At 34.0% G+C, this 19,975-nt stretch overlaps 3 protein-coding genes across 3 annotated transcripts; 2 read left to right on the top strand and 1 right to left on the bottom strand.

The window, feature by feature from the left end:
* Nucleotides 1-6,720: 6,720 nt before the first annotated feature.
* On the bottom strand, nucleotides 6,721-8,227 carry LOC141812369 (uncharacterized). Its single transcript, XM_074700398.1, has 2 exons — nucleotides 8,123-8,227; nucleotides 6,721-7,080 (listed from the first exon to the last, which is right to left on the bottom strand). Exon 2 carries the CDS (start codon nucleotides 7,057-7,059, stop codon nucleotides 6,748-6,750), a length of 312 nt encoding a protein of 103 aa, XP_074556499.1. The 5' UTR covers nucleotides 7,060-7,080; nucleotides 8,123-8,227; the 3' UTR covers nucleotides 6,721-6,747.
* A 358-nt stretch (nucleotides 8,228-8,585) lies between these two features.
* On the top strand, nucleotides 8,586-11,645 carry LOC141812207 (fructose-1,6-bisphosphatase, cytosolic). The gene is made up of 3 exons (XM_074700250.1): nucleotides 8,586-9,026; nucleotides 10,533-10,929; nucleotides 11,102-11,645. The coding sequence occupies exons 1-3, from the start codon at nucleotides 8,595-8,597 to the stop codon at nucleotides 11,500-11,502; spliced, it is 1,230 nt and encodes a 409-aa protein (XP_074556351.1). The 5' UTR covers nucleotides 8,586-8,594; the 3' UTR covers nucleotides 11,503-11,645.
* A 1,287-nt stretch (nucleotides 11,646-12,932) lies between these two features.
* On the top strand, nucleotides 12,933-18,876 carry LOC141812170 (lipase-like). The gene is made up of 11 exons (XM_074700205.1): nucleotides 12,933-13,024; nucleotides 13,146-13,245; nucleotides 13,447-13,526; nucleotides 13,635-13,700; nucleotides 13,820-13,867; nucleotides 13,959-14,026; nucleotides 15,224-15,296; nucleotides 15,393-15,554; nucleotides 17,515-17,709; nucleotides 18,294-18,382; nucleotides 18,464-18,876. The coding sequence occupies exons 2-11, from the start codon at nucleotides 13,179-13,181 to the stop codon at nucleotides 18,651-18,653; spliced, it is 1,038 nt and encodes a 345-aa protein (XP_074556306.1). The 5' UTR covers nucleotides 12,933-13,024; nucleotides 13,146-13,178; the 3' UTR covers nucleotides 18,654-18,876.
* The last annotated feature ends 1,099 nt before the right edge of the window (nucleotides 18,877-19,975 follow it).

Genomic DNA, 19,975 nt, shown 5'->3' with positions numbered 1-19,975 from the left:
AAATATTAGATTTTGTTTCTTTGCTGATGGATTTGCTCCATTTGACAAATCAGAAAGAAATTATTCTTATTGGTCAGTTATGTTAACTTTGTATAATTTTCCACCTGAGATATGTATGAAAATACCATATATGCTTTTAACATTAGTTGTCTGACCCGCAAAATTTGAAGTTAATAGATGTTTATATGCAACTACTGATTGTAGAACTGAAATAACTACGAGATAAAGGTTTTCCTACATATGATGTTCATACTAATCAAATGTTTGTAATAAAGGCTGCACTTTTTTGGATGATAAATGACTTTTAGACTTATGACATATTATCGAGATGGAGTACCGCTGAGATTTTAAGATGCCCAATATGTATAGAGAGATCAAAATCATTCAGATTGAAATATAAAAAAAACCAAATTATTTTAATTGTCATAGATAATTTTTACTACCAAATCATAAATTCAAAAGAAATAAAGAAGAATTTACTAAAAATAAAATTGAAAGAACACATCCGACATTGAGATTAACCGATCAAAAGATTTAGTACAGAGTACTTAACTTTCCATCTGTTATTGAAGATCCACATGGTACAATTTATGAATATAGAAATACACATGAATGAACTAAACGGAATATATTTTGAGATTTACCGTATCAGTACAGTCATTTGATTAATTATAATCTAAATGGAATGCATATTGAAAAGAATATTTTTGATAATATGTTAATTACAATAATGAATATTATCGAAAAAATAAAAAACAATTTGAATGCAAAAAAAGATATGTGACTCTTTTGTAAAAGACCCACTCTTGATATCGATGAAAACAGTAGGGGATCAAAGCCAAAGACAATTTATACATTGAATAGGAATCAGGTGTTGTTTGTGAATAGTTAAAATCTTTGAAATCTCCAAATGGTTATGTTTCTAATATTGAAAGATGTGTGGATTTGTAAGAATGCAAATTGATTGGTTTGAAAACTCATAACTGTCATATAGTCATGGAAAGACTTATTCCTATTGCTTTTAAAGAACTTTTATCAAATTTTGTCTGGAGTGTTATTTTGGAGTTAAACATTTTCCTTCGTGATATTAACTTAACAGTTTTGAGATATTCATACATAGAACCTTTAGAGAGAGACATTCCAATCATTTTGTATAATTTAGAAAGAATATTTCCACCTTTATTTTTTGATTCCATGGAAGATCCTTTAGTTCACTTGCCATATGAGGCTAAAGTTGGAGGTTCTGTCCATTTTCGATGGATATATCCATTTGAAAGGTAAAATTTTGGATTTCAATTAATCAATAAAAATTTAGTAATTTTATTATATATTTTTGATATAATTTCTTATATTATAATTAGATTTCTATATTATTTGAAGAAAAAAGTAAAAAATAAAGCACATGTTGAAGCCTCTATTGTTAATGCATACATTGTAACGGAAGTAACAACTTTTATCATTATTTTAAACCTCACATTAAAAGCAAAAGGCGGAGACCAGGAAGAAATGATAAGGACCCTATTGATCCCAATTTGAAAGCATTTTCAATTTTTAACTATCTTGGTTGACCAAGTGGATAATATAAGTAGAGATATTTAACCAGTCAAAAATAATGTGCAACCCAAACATATATTTTACTAAATTGTTCAGAAGTCACGTCATATTTTAAGTTAGTATATATTTCGTATTTCTTTTAATTTCTTATATCGTAAATTCTTTGTTATAATTATTTTTTTAAAGAATTTTTTAAAATTTATATTCTGAAATATCGACACAAGACTTTGATCACTTTTGCGAAGAAGAATTTACACCTTGGTTCAAATCATATTTAAGTAGTCAATCTAAATTGTGTTATGATTTACACATGTAAATTTTTTAAACATATTTATTTGACTTTAGATTAATGATAATCAAACTCACCTTGAGTAGGAATTTCTATTTCATCTTTCTTGAAGTCCGAAAGTATTAATACGCACTTGGGTAGCATATTTCATAAACAGATATAATTTTCATATTGAAGAATATGGAATGAGAAAAATTACAATGAATAGTGAGGTATCTGTTCAGTCATCAGATCATGATAAAGGTGCAAGCAATGATTTTTATAGTTTGCTCGATGAAATTATAGAGATAGAATATCCCAGACCAGAAATGCGAATTATTTTGCTTATGTGTCGTTGGTTTGACCCTGTTAGAGGAATAAAGGTGCATCCATAATATAATTTAATTGAAATAAATCATAAGAAATTATATAAAAAATATGAACCATTTGTGTTAACACAAGAAGCGATTTAAGTATTCGATGTTTCATATCCTAGTTTGAAACGTGACAAAAATAATTAGTGGGTTGTTTGTAAAATTAAAGCACGAAAAGAGATTGAGGAACCTTAGGAAGATTGTATATCAACAAGAGGAAGTTACGAATATATTTCAGACCGAAGAATATATTATTTCAACATTACGAAATCCTAGTGGAGTAATGATTAATGTGGATGCAAATGAAATTCATGAGAATGAATTTGACGACGACGACGAAAATGTCAATGAAAATGAGGACTTTGATATTATTATATAATAAAAAATAAGAAGATTTTATAAAAATAATAATGTATTTTTTATAACTAAATTTAATTTTAATCTATAAATTTATATAACTCGTTGCTTAATTATTTATATACTGTCTTATTATTAAATATTGATGATTATCTGTTAATGCACTATAGTTTTTCTTATAGACCATTACACGTAACATTATTTAGATGTTTGATTTTGCATCTGTTTTGATATGTTAGCAAATATGGTAAATTTTTTCATGTTCTTTAGTATGTAATAAATATTTATTATTTTATCTTCTAACAATTTTGGTCGACAGTTTCAACGTGGTGGCCATAGACGGAGTATTCCTGGCCAATCTACTTTGGCACCTGCCACTGTACCTGCACCTCCCTTATCCGACAGGACCATGCATCTTCGCCGATTAATCGCCATTGCAGTCTCCAGTACCTTCAGCCAAACCGTCCACTACTGAGTTGCAAGATACTCGAAAGTATATAGTTCCTCACGGAGATTCGTAAGTATTTAAAAATTTAATATTTTTCAACTACTATCTTAATTATTTAACAATATTTGTTTGAAATTTTATGATAAATTTCAAAATTTTATACGTGTTACTAGCACCCACAAAGACTTATGGCGAAACAAGTTTAAAGTATATATCCCCATAAGTTGATATATGAAATTAAAATGAATATATAATCAATTATTTTTTTTCAAATTTAACAAACATTCAATTGGGAGTCATGTGAAGAATTAAAAATAAAGAGAATCTTTAATAAAAAAATCTAGAGATCACATTCGACATATACTGAATCATGCAAAAACTAAGGGAAAAAATCACCCTGCATCACCAAAGAAAATTGAGCTAGGATCGTAGATTTTTGATAAACCGAGAAGAGCAAACAAAGGAGTCACCAGAATAAAACAAATCAAACTTATAATTCTGGAGACTCATTTGCGACATATGCAGGAGGATTAATCCAAATTGATGAACATATACACAGATTGATAATTTTTTTATAAACACTAAGTTATTAATTGATTTTATACTATTACATTATTTTTACAATGTATTTTTAGACTAAGAAAATTGAGCCACTATTTATAGACAATTTTACCGGCACATTTCAAAAGAAAGATAAGACTTGGAACGGGGATAGAACTAGAGTTATTAAAATTTAGATTAAACTTGGATCTTAATTTCTAATTTAATTAAATTCTAATAGTTATGTACCTATTCTATCTAACTTATTAAATGTGTTTCTATTACAATACAAGCGAAATATGATAAGCTAGAGCTAACACAAAGAAGTTCAAGTGTTAGGGATAACAATTATACTCTGTTGGATATGATCTGAATATCTGGCTGGAGGCTAGTAGGGACCCAAGGGAAGGGAATGATATTGGGAATGAGTTCTTTAAGCAGAACCCATCGAGTTGCTGATACATCTTCTTCCACCCCACCAATAGTATAGACACAAATAGAAAGCCTAACTGAAGAGGTTAATAATTTGAAGGACATAATATTGCAAAGGAATGAAGAAATGAGAGTAATGCGTTGACAACAAAATTTCATAATATGACATCTTCAGTTAGACTCCGCTTCGAGTCAGATTTCTCTTGGTTCTGGTGATGACAGTAATGATGATGATTCTTCATAAGTCTAGTTGTGTATAATTTTAATTTTTCTCAGAATTACTGTTGCTTCATATTTTTTTTATTTCATTTGTAAATCTTTTATTTTGTTTTTATTAATTAGTACGGTTATTTTAGGTTCAAATAAGGTTGGTGAGACCAACTATGGCGGTGAAGTATTTACATATTATAGTTAATTTTTACAAAATGATACTTTTTATGTTTTGTTTTCTGATGTAGGAAAAGAATAAGAAATATAGACGGATAAAAAAGTAGAGCAGAAAGTATCTGCCGAGGACGATGATGCCGAGGATGATGATATTTTTTTGTATTTGGTTGTCATTTTGAAACTTTGATATGAGATGTTTTGAGACTTTAACTTGTACTATGATGACTTGTTTGTTTAGAATAATGTTAGATATGTTGAATGATGTTGGATTGTTTATTTATTTTGAATGATGTTGGAATCACTTGTTTGTTTAGAATGATATTAGATATATTGAATGATGTTGGATTGTTTTTTGTTTTAAATGAAAATGTGGATTAGTATTGTGTTGGATGATGTTATATGTTGGATTGATTGAGGATTTTTTAGAATGTCATTGTTAAGTATTGTTTATATGTAAAGTTGGACAATAAAACAAGGTTTGTTTATGTAAATATGGTTGGAAAATGAAACAGACAATTGCTGGGAAAAAATTTTATATTTTGCGACGAATATAATTTCATTGCAAAATTATCACAATAATATTGTATATTGAAACTTTGGCGACGAAAAATTATTTCACCATCGATTTGGCAATGAAAAATTATTTCACCGTCAATTTGGCAACGAAAACGGCCTTTCGTCGCTAAATCTACGACGAAAACAGCCTTTTGTCGCTAAATCAACGACGAAAAATTTTTCTGTCACTAATTTGGCAATGAAAAATTTTTTAGTCACCGATTTCCAACGAATGTCATTCGTCAGTAATTTACGACGAATAATTTTTCATCCCTAATAGGCGACAAAAATCTTATTAGGCGACAAAAATCTATTTTTGTCGCAAATCGAAAAATATTTTTCGTCACAAATTAATGATTACTGAATTTTACGACGAAAATAATTTTCGTTACAAAGTTGCAATGAATTTGGCGATGAAAATCGAATTCATCGCAAAAATGGCGATGAATTTATATTTTTTCATCGCAGAATTTGATAATTAACTATTACCCATGAAAATTTTTTTGTTGCCAATTTCGTCACAAAATAATTTTGTGACAAATTTTTTTTTAATTCGTTGCAAAATGCCTAAATTTTTGTAGTGTAAAAAAAAAGAATAAATGAAACAGATGAAATGAAATGGAGACACAAATGATAAAGTTGCACTTGTTTCGAAGATATAGTGTAAAACAAGTTTGACCAATGCCTTCCCTTGCCACAGCTGCAAAGTTTACCTTGCTTGTAGATGTGACTACTCAAACATATAAATTTACTAATGGATCCAATATCACAGTAGTTTAGTAAAAAGAATATCACAAATAGCAAGGTAAAATCTAGGCCAAATCATCAAGTCTAAAACTGATTTATCCTGAGTTTATCATTTATACTTCCACCATTTTTGGGGACTTACAGGTATCTATGATAAAAATAATAAGGGAAAAGACAACCAAACAGCAAATTGGTAGTGTAGACTTGGACCACTAACAACACCTAAACCTTATTGCCACAGAAATTGATACTTATGTTGGCAGCTGCAAAATTTACAATTAATAATATTTACGCTAAAAAGGAAATGTTTGGAAAGTGCTATGCTACCACTAAATATTTGATTATAAACTATTGGTGTAGGACTCAGTTGAGAGATGAGAATAACTAGAGGGTTTAATTGATGTCTATTTTGCATGCTAGGATAGTTGATTGTTTCCTAAGTGAAGTGGATGAGCAGGTCACCTGCAAAAATCCAACAAAGAGACAACATAAACTGCTCATGCCAAATTCTTTAGTGACGATATTTTTATCTTAGCAAGTCATCACCATGTAGGCTCATTTGTATCAAAATTAAATGATTTGAAAAAATATTTTGAGTTAGCTAAAGTTTAGGGTAGCCCGGTGCACGAAGCACCTGCCAATGCAGGATTCTGGAGAATGATCTATTGTATGTAGCCTTACCTTGCTTTGCAAGAGACTATTTCGGAGACTCAAACCCATGACATCTAGGTCACACAATCACAACTTTACCGTTGCGCTCCCCTTTAGTTAGCTAAAGTATATAGTATGTGTCGATTCATAATAATCATGTCATCATATTCATATCATGTCAGTTTCATATCAGTGTCTTTTTTTTTTAACTATGTGCAGAGTTTTACCAATTTAATTTGTTTCTCTAGGTTAACAAGATCTAAACACACGAGAGAATGAGAAAGTAAATATCAAGTCAGAATCAATGATCCAAGAAGTGAACTTTTACATGCACCACGATGACTCAAAATAAAACAGTTTCAGCAAAGAAAGCAATTCCTGACATGTTACAGCAAGATAAGCCCTAATGCATTTCTATTAACCATCCACATAATTCAGAGAATAGGAGTAGACATTTTTTTTAATACGCATTCAGACAAACACGTAGCAGGTATGAGAGAGCAAATTGAAAAAGGAGATAAACAAGACAGCACATACTCTTTCTCCTCACGGGCAAGAACGAGGGGGTCTTCATTCTTGATGTCATAGGGGTACCATGATGCAACTTTTTCCCCAATGAGCTTTTTCCGGAGGATCTTGTGGGGTGACCGCTTCCCCAATGGGTTCAGGACATGACCGAAGATCCTCGCACGCGCCTCCGTCACCCCCTGCAGCGCCGCCGCCTTCAGCAGGCTCTTCAAGCTCATCCTCCCACAGCAAAACTACCTCTATAAAAAATAAAAAAAAATCTCTACAATTCATTAATTTGATCATAATCCATAATCCAAAATCCATAATCCACAACACACATTAAAATATATGATGGTATAGTCATTTAGCAAGTAAATCATAACAGATTTAATTGACAAACAAGAACTGTTGTATTGGTCCTTTTCCAAAGCAATACTGGAATTGCTATGTTAGTCATTTTCCTTCATTGTTTTTACGTTCCCCTTTTGATCTAATGATTTTTTTTTGAATTCCAATAGATAGTTCTACTCATGCTGCCAGTATTTATTGCAATTCAAATTTTGTATTGAATAAAAGCTAAATTTTGTTTTATTCTAGATAAGGCTTCTGAAAAGATACTTCCCTTCATAATAGGATTGGAATGATAGCCTATTTGCGAAAATGATTTCTCAAATCTTATTTAGAATTTTTCAAGAACCAAGCAACTTGCAGAAACAAATTTTCAAAACTCAACCTTAAATTTTTTTATATGATAGATCTCGTATCATTTATTTAACAATCATGATTCACTAGTAAATTTGTTCAAACATATCGAGAATGTTGCATCAACATTTCTGGTGAATTCTAGGAAATGTAGAAATAATCAACATATGTTTTTATACTAAAAACAAAAAGTAAACAAAACAATATCGGGCAACAGTTCACTTCATAGTTCACACTTAAAATTCAGACTTCACAGTTCACACTTAAAATGCCAACAGTTTCAAGCATCAAATCAATAGGTCAAACTCTACAAGCAAACAAGTTTTGCTCGCCACTGGGGAAAAGGTTGGTGTTAATTGCAGGGATTCTAATTTCCAATCTTGATAATCAAGCAACAGAAGCCACGTCCTGCGTGGCGTTTGTGTGTGCATGGGCAGGGAAAGAAATAACAAGCACGGTAGTTTTCTTGCCACGTTCGGCGCACAGATCATGGAGGACACGGGCTGAGGATAAGAGGCAAAAGGCCGTGCAAACCACAAACATAGAAAAAGGAAGGGAAATAAACGGCAACTAGGAAAGGAAGCAAAAAAAATTCACCTCAAATACGAGCTTGAAGATCAAGGATCGCCGGACTGCTGAGATTCGAGTTTGGAGATCAGGGACTCCCGGACTGGTGGGATTCGAGCTTGGAGACCAGAGACAATGGGGGGCCACTGCCGTTCTCTCAGTTTCTTCTCTGCAGGCGATTCACGGGGAGGCGCTGCGGCGGCGAAGCTGATGGGAACGGGACAGGGACGAATTAGGGTTTTACCGTTTTACGAGAGAGTCAGGCGGTTTCGTTTATCTCAGCCGTTGGATCGGGCTCTCCCTATTTTAGCGTTTTGACTTGTAAATTGTAACTTATTTTAAATTTTTTATTAATTTTTTTTCTTAATCCGCTAATCAATCTGAATCCGATAAGACCGGTCCAGACCGGTCCGTCTGGATCCACAATCCGCACGGATTAGTCCATTTAGACCCAACGCACCACGGCAATTCGGCACTCCAGTTTCTCCCTAAATCCTAATCCATGGCATCGCCCGCCTTCCTCCTGTACCCTACCACCGGTCACCCCAACCCCGCTTCTCTTTCGCTCGTTCCTCCTCTCGCTTCTCCTGCCATCCGGAGCCTCCGCACTCTCCGCCACGGTCTCTCCATCCCCAGCGGTCGCGCCATGAGGAGGACACCGCTACTTTCTCCGAGCGTCGTGCCCAAGACCGCTCCGCCCCCAAATTGCGAGCGTCACCTGACCCTGTTGGAGTACGTCGCAAAGGGAGGCGCCGACGTCGGGGATGACCTTGCGGTCCTGTTGACTCACCTCCAGTACGCTTGCAAGAGGATCGCCGCCTTGGTTGCGTCGCCCTTCAATGCTGATGTTGGCCGAATACCGGAAGATAGCGGGGGTGTTGGATCCTTGTCGTCTTCCGGGAGGGACAAGCCGAAGCCGCTTGATATCCTTTCGGTAATTTCCGTCCCTACATCCGTGTTATTTGTTGATCTTCGCGATTCTGTTCCAATAGCTTTCTTGGACTGCTAATTCTATGCAATTGATAATCCCTTGGTACTGCTTGCATGTTTGTCAGTATGTATGAATCTGCTATTTCTCGATTACTTGGTGTGGCACTTTGTGATGAAAACTGAGGATTTGGAAGTACTGAAGTCGATGTGTTGCATGTAAGAGTATGGTTATCTTTCCGCATCTATAACAGAAACAACAATAACAATCCATATCCCAACTATTTGGGGTTGGTGAAAGAGTAAATCACAGTGCCATTAAGCTCTATGTAAGTCAGATCTTTTGTAAAACCTGATTCGTATGGCACAAAACTAGCACTTCCTATTGATGACCTTTGAGAGTTTGCAAGTTTGGTAAAAAAACACTCAGATGGTTTTGGGAAGGGATCCAATCATAAGGGACTTTTGTTGGTAAACTATGAGAAAAAATAATAAAAAAATTAAGAAGATAATTCTTCAATTTAATGCGCTAAGTAGAGACCATAAATGTGCTTCCTAGTGGTTGATGGCAATTATTGATGGTGAGTGCTGTGAAGCAACTAAATAGATTTCTGGAAAGTAATGGTTAAAGGATGAAATCAGTAGAAGCCTATGATTGAGCATACTTTATGAGATCCCTCACAAGACACTCATATTTGGGTGAATGTAGGTTTCAGATCTATGCCCTTGACAACAACTTCCAAAATCCTTACCAACTGAAGTCGGCACCTTACCAACTGAAGTCAGCACCCTCTTGATGTTGTAGATCAGAAGTGGTGGAATTGGGTATACAAATTGTTGTAGAACTCATCTGCAGGGCTTAAGGGCTTGTGAGTTCTTAAGGGAGAGGTAGCATAGCAATGGAGGGAATTCCCAGAAAGGAGGTGGGGGGTATTAGCCATTTTTCTTGTTTAGATGATATCGAGGCTGGAGATATCAATAGACAGAAGTGTGAGAAAGGAGAAGAGTTCAATGAAAGAAATTTTATGAGCATGGTTGGATGGATTCGCATGAATGTCATTCAATTGAAATTGAGCACTTTTGCTGATTGGAATTATAGTAAACCTTAAGCCAGCAATGAGAAACCGGCAGGTATCAGCAACTGCCAGCAAATGTGCCATTAAAAATTCTTCTCAAATTCTTAACTTGATTAGCTATCGACACTCCAAACTGTTACTTTGCTTTCAGCTAGCGAGTCTGTCTATTCAAGCATACATGGAAGCATTTGACCTGATTCAGAACAATAGCAAGAACAGAAATCATAAAATTCGATGATGTATCATTATTTTCTTTCTTAATTCTTGAAGTATTATTTGACAATTTCTTCGTGTGAATGTATGAGACATCCTTTCGGTTCTTTCTTATCTATGTGCTTTATTCCACTAATTTTGAGTGAGTTCTATAGTTCATATCTGTTATCCATGTTTCCTAGTATGAGAAAAGGTCAAGCAATTTAGTTATTTATTTCCTGCAGAATGACATGATATTGGCCTCGCTCAGAAATTCTGGAAAAGTTGCAGTTATGGCATCAGAAGAAGATGATATTCCAGTTTGGATTAGTGATCATGGCCCATTTGTCGTCGTCGTCGATCCTTTAGATGGTTCTAGAAATATTGATGCATCCATACCAACCGGTACCATATTTGGAATATACAATAGACTCGCCGAGTTGGACCATCTTCCAGTGGAGGAGAAGGCACAACTCAATTCTCTCCAAAGTGGAAACCGACTTGTAGCTGCTGGTTATGTTTTATACTCATCTGCCACCATCCTTTGCATAAGTGTCGGTTCAGGGACCCATGCTTTCACATTGGATCACTCGACCGGAGAGTTTGTTCTCACACATCCATCAATTCAAGTTCCTCCTAGGGGTAAGATAGTGTTTAATGGAAAACATTTGACCGTCGACATCCTTGGTATCAAGAGTCAAAATAACTGTGATTAGGATTTTGATTCAGCTCGAATAACTGTGATTAGGATTTGATTCAGCTCGTCTGCATCTGTCCGTCTTTCTTATTTTATTTTTTGTTTTGTTAATGTCAGGACAGATATACTCTGTGAATGATGCGAGGTACTTCGACTGGCCAGATGGACTAAGACAATACATCGACACTGTCAGACAAGGCAAAGGGCAGTTCCCTAAGAAGTACTCAGCTCGATATATCTGCTCGCTGGTGGCTGACTTCCATCGCACTCTTGTTTACGGAGGTGTCGTCATGAACCCAAGGGATCATCTTCGACTTGTTTATGAAGCGAACCCTCTTAGCTTCCTCATCGAGCATGCTGGTGGAAGAGGTTCCGATGGGAAGACAAGGATTCTGTCATTTCAGCCGGTGGAACTGCATCAAAGGTTGCCACTGTTTTTGGGGAGCATAGACGATATGAATGAATTAGAAAGCTACGACAGTATTCAACAGAAGATTAACCCTGGATACGATGTTTGACATGGGAAACTTCTTCTATACGTATATAACATTGTATAATCTCACAGGTCACAGCTTATCTATATTGTGTCAATGGTGGGTGGCCTTACGACATGCAAATTCATACTTTTTGTCATTATTTGCAATTTGCAGTGTTACGATTATGTTGATTGCTGTGGATTCACATTTCTTCTTTTATTCTAACCTATTAACTGCATCATACGGATTTATTTTATTACGGTATGTTTACTTTGATGGATAGTTGTGCCATGAAGGAAGGAGGGGAGAGAATCTTGGAATAAAGGATAGACTCGAGGTTTGGTCCTTCTCCCCAGTTTGCATGGTAATGAAAGCCTTTTTTTTTTTTTTTTTTGCAAGTAATTATACTAATAGATAAGATTATTTAAATTATAGTTATAGTATGTGAAATTGTATTAGTAAAATTGTATGTAAATATTTATATTCGTATTGATTAGAATTAAGTATTTATACTGCAGCATTTTATTTATTACCATTAATTATATTCGAGCATTTTATTGATTACATACATTGTCATTTAAAGCTGTCAAACAGATCAATTTATAACGGATAGACGAATCCACTAGAAATTTATTATATGACGGATGGAATAGGTTGGAAAATCTTCAACTCAACTCAAGGCAAGTTACGGGTTAGACAGATTAATTCACGAGTCTGTCAAAAAATAAAAAATATTAAAAATTTTAAATTTAGGTTATAATTTAAATTGATAAAGTTGAAATTTTTAAATTTGAATTGCGGTTTAACCTGGTCTATTAAATTTTTTATTTTAATTTTTAATTAATTTTTTTTTAACTTGCAGACCAATCAAATCCGTCACAGGTTGATCCATCTAAATTCATCTTAAAATAGATTGATAAAATTTCAATCTAAATTCGTCTAAATTGTTTGACGGAGCAGATCAATTCGATGGATCTAATCCAGATTGATAGCTATAAATGAGATACTTATAGTATAATTTGATAATGTTTATTATATAATTTAGTAACAACATATTTAACGACATATACTATAATTAAGTATCATGTATGCAATTTGAAAGTCTTTTGAGATGGAAATGACTCTGTCGTTAAATTGGGTCTACTCAAAGTCAAATATTCTACAAACCTAATAAGATAGATAGATTCATTTTAACACCACTACTAATAGCCAATAGGATAATTGGCATATCAATATTTCATTAATTAAAATTTTAGAGTGAAAAAAATCTAATTTTGTTTTATGTTTTTCTTTAGAAATAACGAATTGTTTTATTTTTAGTTCCTTTACTCTTGAGAAAAAATACTTTATTTACGAGGATCTACAAAAACCTTTCCCGCTACGTGGCAATTATCCAATGGATTAGACAGTCTACATCAACGTAGTATGGTATCCCGTGGATTCGGTATTTATCGGCTAAGCTCCGATCGCAACAAACCCGTTTCCCTCGTTGCTTCCTTTCTTCCTCGTTCGACGAGCTTCCCAGAATCCGTTCTTCCTCCTCGAGAGATCGTCAATTGCCGTGGTAAGGACATCTGCCATCATCTTCAAGCTTCAATTCGTGTGTGATTTTTGCCCTCTCTCCACTCCCGTTCTCATGCCCCTTTCCTTTATCTATTTGGGTCTTATCTTCACGGCTCTTGCAGGACTTTAGGTTTTCGTTGCCTTTTTTGAGGGCTATGGGCCGATGGCTATGGTTCGCGGCCCTGGTTCTCGTCGGCTTGTTCGTCCTTTCCGAAGGAAAAGGTAATCGCGCTTGTTGGGTAATCATTCTCGCTTCTCGGCCGTCGTATTTCTCCGATGCAGAAAGGTTTTCGCTTTATTTTTGGTATAATTGATCTAGGGCATTTTCGTCGTTGCCATGGTTAATTGGTTTTTGTCGAATTTATTTTCCTTTGCCAGTTCATTTGAAGCTTGTGTTTTCATCTGAACGTTTTTTTTTTACAGAAATTGAGATCAATTATGAGGACGAACTACCTGTTTACAATCATACCCTCGCGAAGATAATTGTTGAATATGCTTCAGCTGTGAGTAACGATTGATGATTTCTTAATTGCTCTCGTGGAATATGATCTTTTATGTTTTCTTTCTTTCGAGTATGTATTACTTGACTTTTTTCTTAATGCATGCTGTAGGTCTACATTACAGATTTGACGGAACTTTTTACATGGACTTGCTCAAGGTGTGATGATTTGACAAAGGTATCCGCTGAATACTTAGAGATTCAGACGTGCATGTTTGTGCAAAATTAAGATAGTAAGGTATACATCACTCTTAGTTAATGCATCACTAAATTTTTGTTGTGCTAATATCCAATCAGGAATTTGAGGTGATAGAACTTATTGTTGATATCCAAAACTGCTTACAGGTGCAATTTATTTTCATTTGTCCTGGTTTAGTACATTTAGACAACACTGTTTTTGACCACAAAGACAACACTGTTTTGAGCATTTATGCAGGCATTTGTTGGAGTTGATCGTGATCTGAATTCCATTGTTATTGCATTCAGAGGCACACAAGAACACAGGTATCTTAGAAAAAAAGAGCATCCTTTCTCTGTGTGACAATTATCATTGCAAAAATCAGGATAGAAATATCTGGACATGGAACTGGCATATTCATATGGTTTAAGGGCATTTCTGATATTTGTTATCTTTGATTTAGTAATCTAGTTTAGGAGCTGTTCTTTATGGATGTATCTAAGCTAATAAGTGTCGCAACTTTTTTTGTAATCTTTGATGCCAATTTAACACATTGTGGAGACAAGGTCACAAGACCATTGATCAAGATCCTTCAACCAAGTACCCTTTCTTCTTCCATCCACCTATGCACACAGATATCTTTATCAATAGCTTATTATTGTTTCAACAGTGCCCTAATTCTTAAATTCCTGATAAGTTCATATGGCCATCTTCTGTTGTACTACAGATGTAGTACAACAAATAGTTCGACTTACAGTTGCTAAATGTGGTTACAACTTAGTGGTTTCTATATACCTCCCACATTTGCTTCTTTGTGCTTGTTTTGGCATTGTTGAAACATGAAGCAGGAAGCTTTGCTTATACATGTAGTACAGCACAAACCCATGCTGTATTGTGAAAATATAGTTTGATATTGACTAAAGTTCATCTATGATTTGTTGATCTATATGTTGCAACTGATCTATACTTTTTTATTGTATATACCTTATCAACTATATTTCATTAGCTACAGTGTTAGAACTATCAGAAACCTTAAGATCTTTTGGCTAATATTTTGACATGGCCTATTGTGGATTCCAACTTGGTTTTTGAAGGTGGCATTCCAAATTTGAATCAAATTTTAATGATTTTGCAAAGGTTCTTATCCACCTTATGGGCTTGCTCAGTCAACGTCTGCATATTCAACTCTATCCCTTTCGCAACAATGAAATTCTCATTGAGCAACTATTTATTTTTTAGAATCTGCAGTCAATGATCTCAAGAATTTTCACTTGCACATCTTTTGATCTAACCTGTTGATTTAGTTATTCCTGCACTTGAAGGTCAATTAAGTAGTACTTTCAAGCTTATGGACTTTATCACTAACACACAGTCAACAGCTTAAACTGATCTTATTCTGCAGTATTTGAACTTTTCTTTTAATGAATGTAGGAAATAAAATTTTAATAATTTTCTGAAACATATGTATCTGTTTACCAACTCATCTGCCTAGCGATCACTTTGCTTATTGTTTGCTTTGACAGTCTACGAAATTGGATTGAAGATTTGTTCTGGAAGCAGCTAGATCTTAAATACCCTGGAATGCCTGATGCAATGGTCTTGAATTAATATTTATTTTCTGACAATTATTAGTATATGTAATGGTAAAGTTTTGCTATGAAACATGCCTTATTATTTCTGTTATATTTATAGGTGCACCATGGATTCTATTCTGCTTACCACAACACTACATTGCGTCAAGGGATTTTAAATGCCCTTCAAAGAGCTATTGATATTTACGGAAATATCAGTATATTTGTTACAGGTCATTCAATGGGAGGAGCTCTGGCTTCCTTTTGTGCACTGGATCTAGCTGTAATTACCATCAACCTTCTTGGTTTCATTTATTTTATATGTTAACATTTTTGCATTTTTATTTCTTCTATCATTGTGAAATCGGTTTGGCCGCATACAAATTGGTTACTTCGCTGATTAAATTTATTAGTCCGTCTAAATGCAATTCTTGCATTTGTCCTATCACTTGAACCTTGGTCGATAATGTTGTACATATAACTAACTGTGTTTATATTTTAGATTTGGAAAACCCTGCACATTGGGAATTTTTCAGCTTGCACATACATGCATGTAATACAGGAGGAATTATCCAGATATGTTTAGGTTGTACATCTACATGCTTGGACATGTTTACACACAAGCTCTAACAGTCATGCTTTTAGGAGCTTAGGTACAACATGAGATTAGTATCACGATTTGTTTATTCTACAAAAAAAAAAAAAAAAAAGAGAAGATGTAGCAAATGTATAATTGAGATGTACTTTCCATACATTAATTTATAAGTATCACATATTGTTATGTTACATTGTAACTTACAGATAGATTGTTCATACCAATTGCAATATTTAATAGAATAAAATGATGAAAATTGAAAATGGCAAATAAAGAAAGAATGCTAGCATAGGGTAAAGATAAAAAAAAATGAAAAATGTACAGACATTTTCTGTATCAATTTTCTTCTCCATGAAAACTGACTACTTTTACCAGGCTTTCTCTTTTCTTATTAAAATTATGGTATCAGATAGATATTTGAGATAGTAACATTATAAATCAAGATGTCAATATATCAAGCAGATGATAGTGGTGTCTGGTTTCTACATGTTTGACGCTTCACAAATCTCTTAAGGTGCTCATGTAGTTCAAGAAGTGGAATTCAAAGGTACAAGGTTTATGGGTTGATCAATAAGATCTTTACTCCCTTATATCTTTGCATCTTCTTTCTCTCTGGTTTTCATCCTTTACTAGCCTTTACTGTCTTAGCTAGCCTTTTGGTTACCAAGAAGTTAATTAGGGCTAACCATGATTTCAAGTGTAGATTAGTATTTGTCGGCATGACCATTGTCATTAACCAATACTAACCTTGTGCAAGCGTGAGTAAGTCTCAGAATGTTGCTTGTGCTAACACAATTTTACTGGTATCCACCATGATAGACCATTTGTCAGTGGTTACCATCTAGAACCAACTGAGATAGAATCATCTTTAGATTGTGTTTGTCGATCACTGGGAGGAGAAGAGCTGATATACCTACTCCCAATACTAGATATTCTAGGAGCTTTATTTAATCTATATATTTGAAAATTATAGGGTTGATCTTATTAAATGCTACAAAAATGAGACCTGCAAAGTTATCTTTATTGGAATATTTATCTTTAGTTAAGATACTTGTTATATTTAACTTGTTTTAAAATTTTAATTCAAATTGACTTTTTAATTACTATATATTTGTTTTTGGAGGTAAACAAGTTAAATGAAAGAAAATTATAGAGTTGAAGCTCATTCTAGTGTCACAGCATGCTTAGAAGCGTTCTAAAGATTGCTGAGTGTTTGCACCACACAGCAAACAAATCCCTACCATGTTGACTGTAGACCAAAATCTTAGTGCAAAACAATACTTTAAATCTTGGGGCTAACCACTTCAGGGTGGTGGTTACAGATTCCTATTTCTGGAACACTCCTGCATTAGCCACTTCAGCACAAACATCATTCAGGCAAACCCGTTTGGCAAGCGAAACTTATGTTTTCCTTGCATTTAATTTATCACCTTGATGGTGACATAGCGTTCATTTACTTGATGTCCAAGTTATTTATCCTTAATCTTAAAAGGAAAAAAAATGCTCATTGCATGCAGTTGCCTACCTTATATGTGGGATTGTTTTATTAGAAAAAGAATGTTTTAATCTAAGCGTTGTTCCAGCTTCTACTGTGTTCTCACTAATTATCAGGAGTTTATACTAGTATCATTTTGCATGTGCTTTGCAGGTTAATCATGGAATGACAGACATTCAGCTTACAACGTTTGGACAGCCTCGTATAGGCAATGCTGCTTTTGTCCATTATTTCAGCAAACGCGTGCCACGTACTGTTCGTGTGACTCATGCAAATGATATTGTGCCACACTTACCGCCATATTATTCTTATTTTGAAAGAAGAACATACCATCACTTCCCTAGAGAGGTAACTCCCTCCCCCAAAGTTTCTTTTAGACTACTGGTAGGTAAAGTTAGCATTACACTTCTACCTGGATGAAATACAAATATTAATTGTCCAACATCCACCACCTCTCAGCCTTTAGATTTACATAAATACACGAGAGTCAACAACTACTCAAATAAGTTTTGATTACATTCCCATTTGCTGCTATCTATCACAGATGATAAATATCATTGAGGGGGACAAAATAAATTAATAAGATATCAATGAACCTGTCCGTGCAGACTAACTAATTGAGGTTGAATAACATTCAGTCTTTCACATGATTCCTTGATCATGATTGATATATGAATCCTGGATTTGGTTAGTGTTTTCCTGAAGTTCTCTTTTATAGAAAAGGTTAGTTTGCCTAAACTTAGGTACGAATGTTGAAGTATGAACAATGTTAAGCCAAGCATTCACATCTGATGAACTCTAATTTAGATTTGTTACATGTTAATCCCCATGGAACATGCTGGCAAACTGTAGCCTTACTTGGCGCAACCATGTCTAGTTTAATATGCTTTTTATTGTATTGTTATTATGATAAGCATGCAAGTTAATATCAGGTTTGGCTCCAAGATATTGAAATAGAAGACACCACTCGCACAATCGAAAAGCTGTGCGATGACTCTGGAGAAGATCCTTATTGCAGCAGGTATGCTTGAATTTTTTTTCTAATAGTTTTGATCACCAGTGGTGGTGGCCGAAGTGCTTATAATTCCTCCACAACCATCAGATCTGTGTCCGGAAACAGCATATCAGACCACCTCAACTACTATGGAATTGCTTTAAAAGCTGATTCTTGGGGCTCTTGTAGAATAGTGATGGGAATTCGAGCAGAAGTACAATACAATGTCGATTACAATGGCAACATTAGGTTATCAAGGGATCCTACTGCTCAGTCTGTCCAAGCAAATTATCTGTAAACACTGAAAGTGTAGATGGCATCAAATCTCCTGCACGACCGTCCTCTTATCAAGTCCAAGTGAAGGGCTGTATATTTTATATGCTGTTTTTTTTTTGTTTCTATTCTGTTACCGTATTTCATAAAATCTGAAAAATGTATACTTGTATATAAGTTGAACGAAACATGGCTGGACTATTCAAGTTGTCCTCGCCATTGAATATATTTTCAGTCGTTAATACTAATTCTGTGTCCTGGTTCGAAGAGTTGAATTAACATAGAATGAAATTGCATAGAAGATAGTATGTATATGGATTTCTCATATTAAAGAATAGTATTCATCTATTTTTTTTATCCCAGTTGTACTCATTATTCATATAAAACAAAAATATTTCGTAAATGTTTTGTCAAATTTAATTGGTATATCTTTAAATTTTCAGAGTCTTCTCGCATGACTCAAATTACAAATCAGCTAGTAATAATAATTCTTAAAAAGTTAGTAATTTCTTGCATAAGAAAAGAGAAAGATATCATAGCCGTGTATCATCATCATCAGTAAAAAATCAATTCGTTAGTTATTCCTTGTATAAGAACTATAAAAATGTTTTAAATATTCCAACTAGCAACCCATTTTCCCATGTAGATTCCCATTATTAAGGGTCAACTACATTTTTGAATAGCAACTCTAAGAATTAGGTTCCTTTCAACGAATTAATACAATGAACATCTTGCTAAAACTTGAACTGTACGTCTTAAAAACTTTTAATAATAATAATAATATTAAGAGAGTGTATTCTTGGCCATTTTCATGCTCACATAGTTGACCAAGTTTTGTCGACTTAACATAGCCAATAGGGTGGAGGAGATTAGCATACCTCAAACTTAATGATATTATCCTTTTTGTTTAATTTATTGTTTAAAAATGTCCATCTGCCAGCCATCACTAATTAGCAGATAAACATAAGATGATGATCATCATTAATTTCATTAATTAGCTTGGAATTATCGGTAGTATAATATTTGCAGCATACTTAGCCTCAATAATTATACGACTGTTCTTAAAGTCCAAAGTTTCTTAGCGCCAATAACAGAACAGCAGTGACATTGGCAAAGTATCAAACACGACTGCATTTGATTAGGGTATAAATTGATAGGGTTTTAGTTCATTGAATCCATTCGAATATAAGGGCATCAAGATTTTTGAAATAAAAAAGTTGAATAAAACATTCATTATGGGTGACTGTGGATATAAGATTCGACGTTTTAGTTTAAAAGCAATACTGAAAATTTAAAATTATTTTTTCTCAAAATTAACTATATAAGTAGGGCTAGTAATTAATTAAC

This window comes from Curcuma longa, chromosome 18 (assembly GCF_044706935.1).
Source record: "Curcuma longa cultivar G26 ecotype Majalengka, Jawa Barat chromosome 18, ITB_CL_G26_1.1, whole genome shotgun sequence".
NCBI classification, from domain to species: Eukaryota; Viridiplantae; Streptophyta; class Magnoliopsida; order Zingiberales; family Zingiberaceae; genus Curcuma; species Curcuma longa.
The sequence above is the reverse complement of the archived record's forward strand: the minus strand, read 5'-3'. Positions and strand labels throughout refer to the sequence as shown.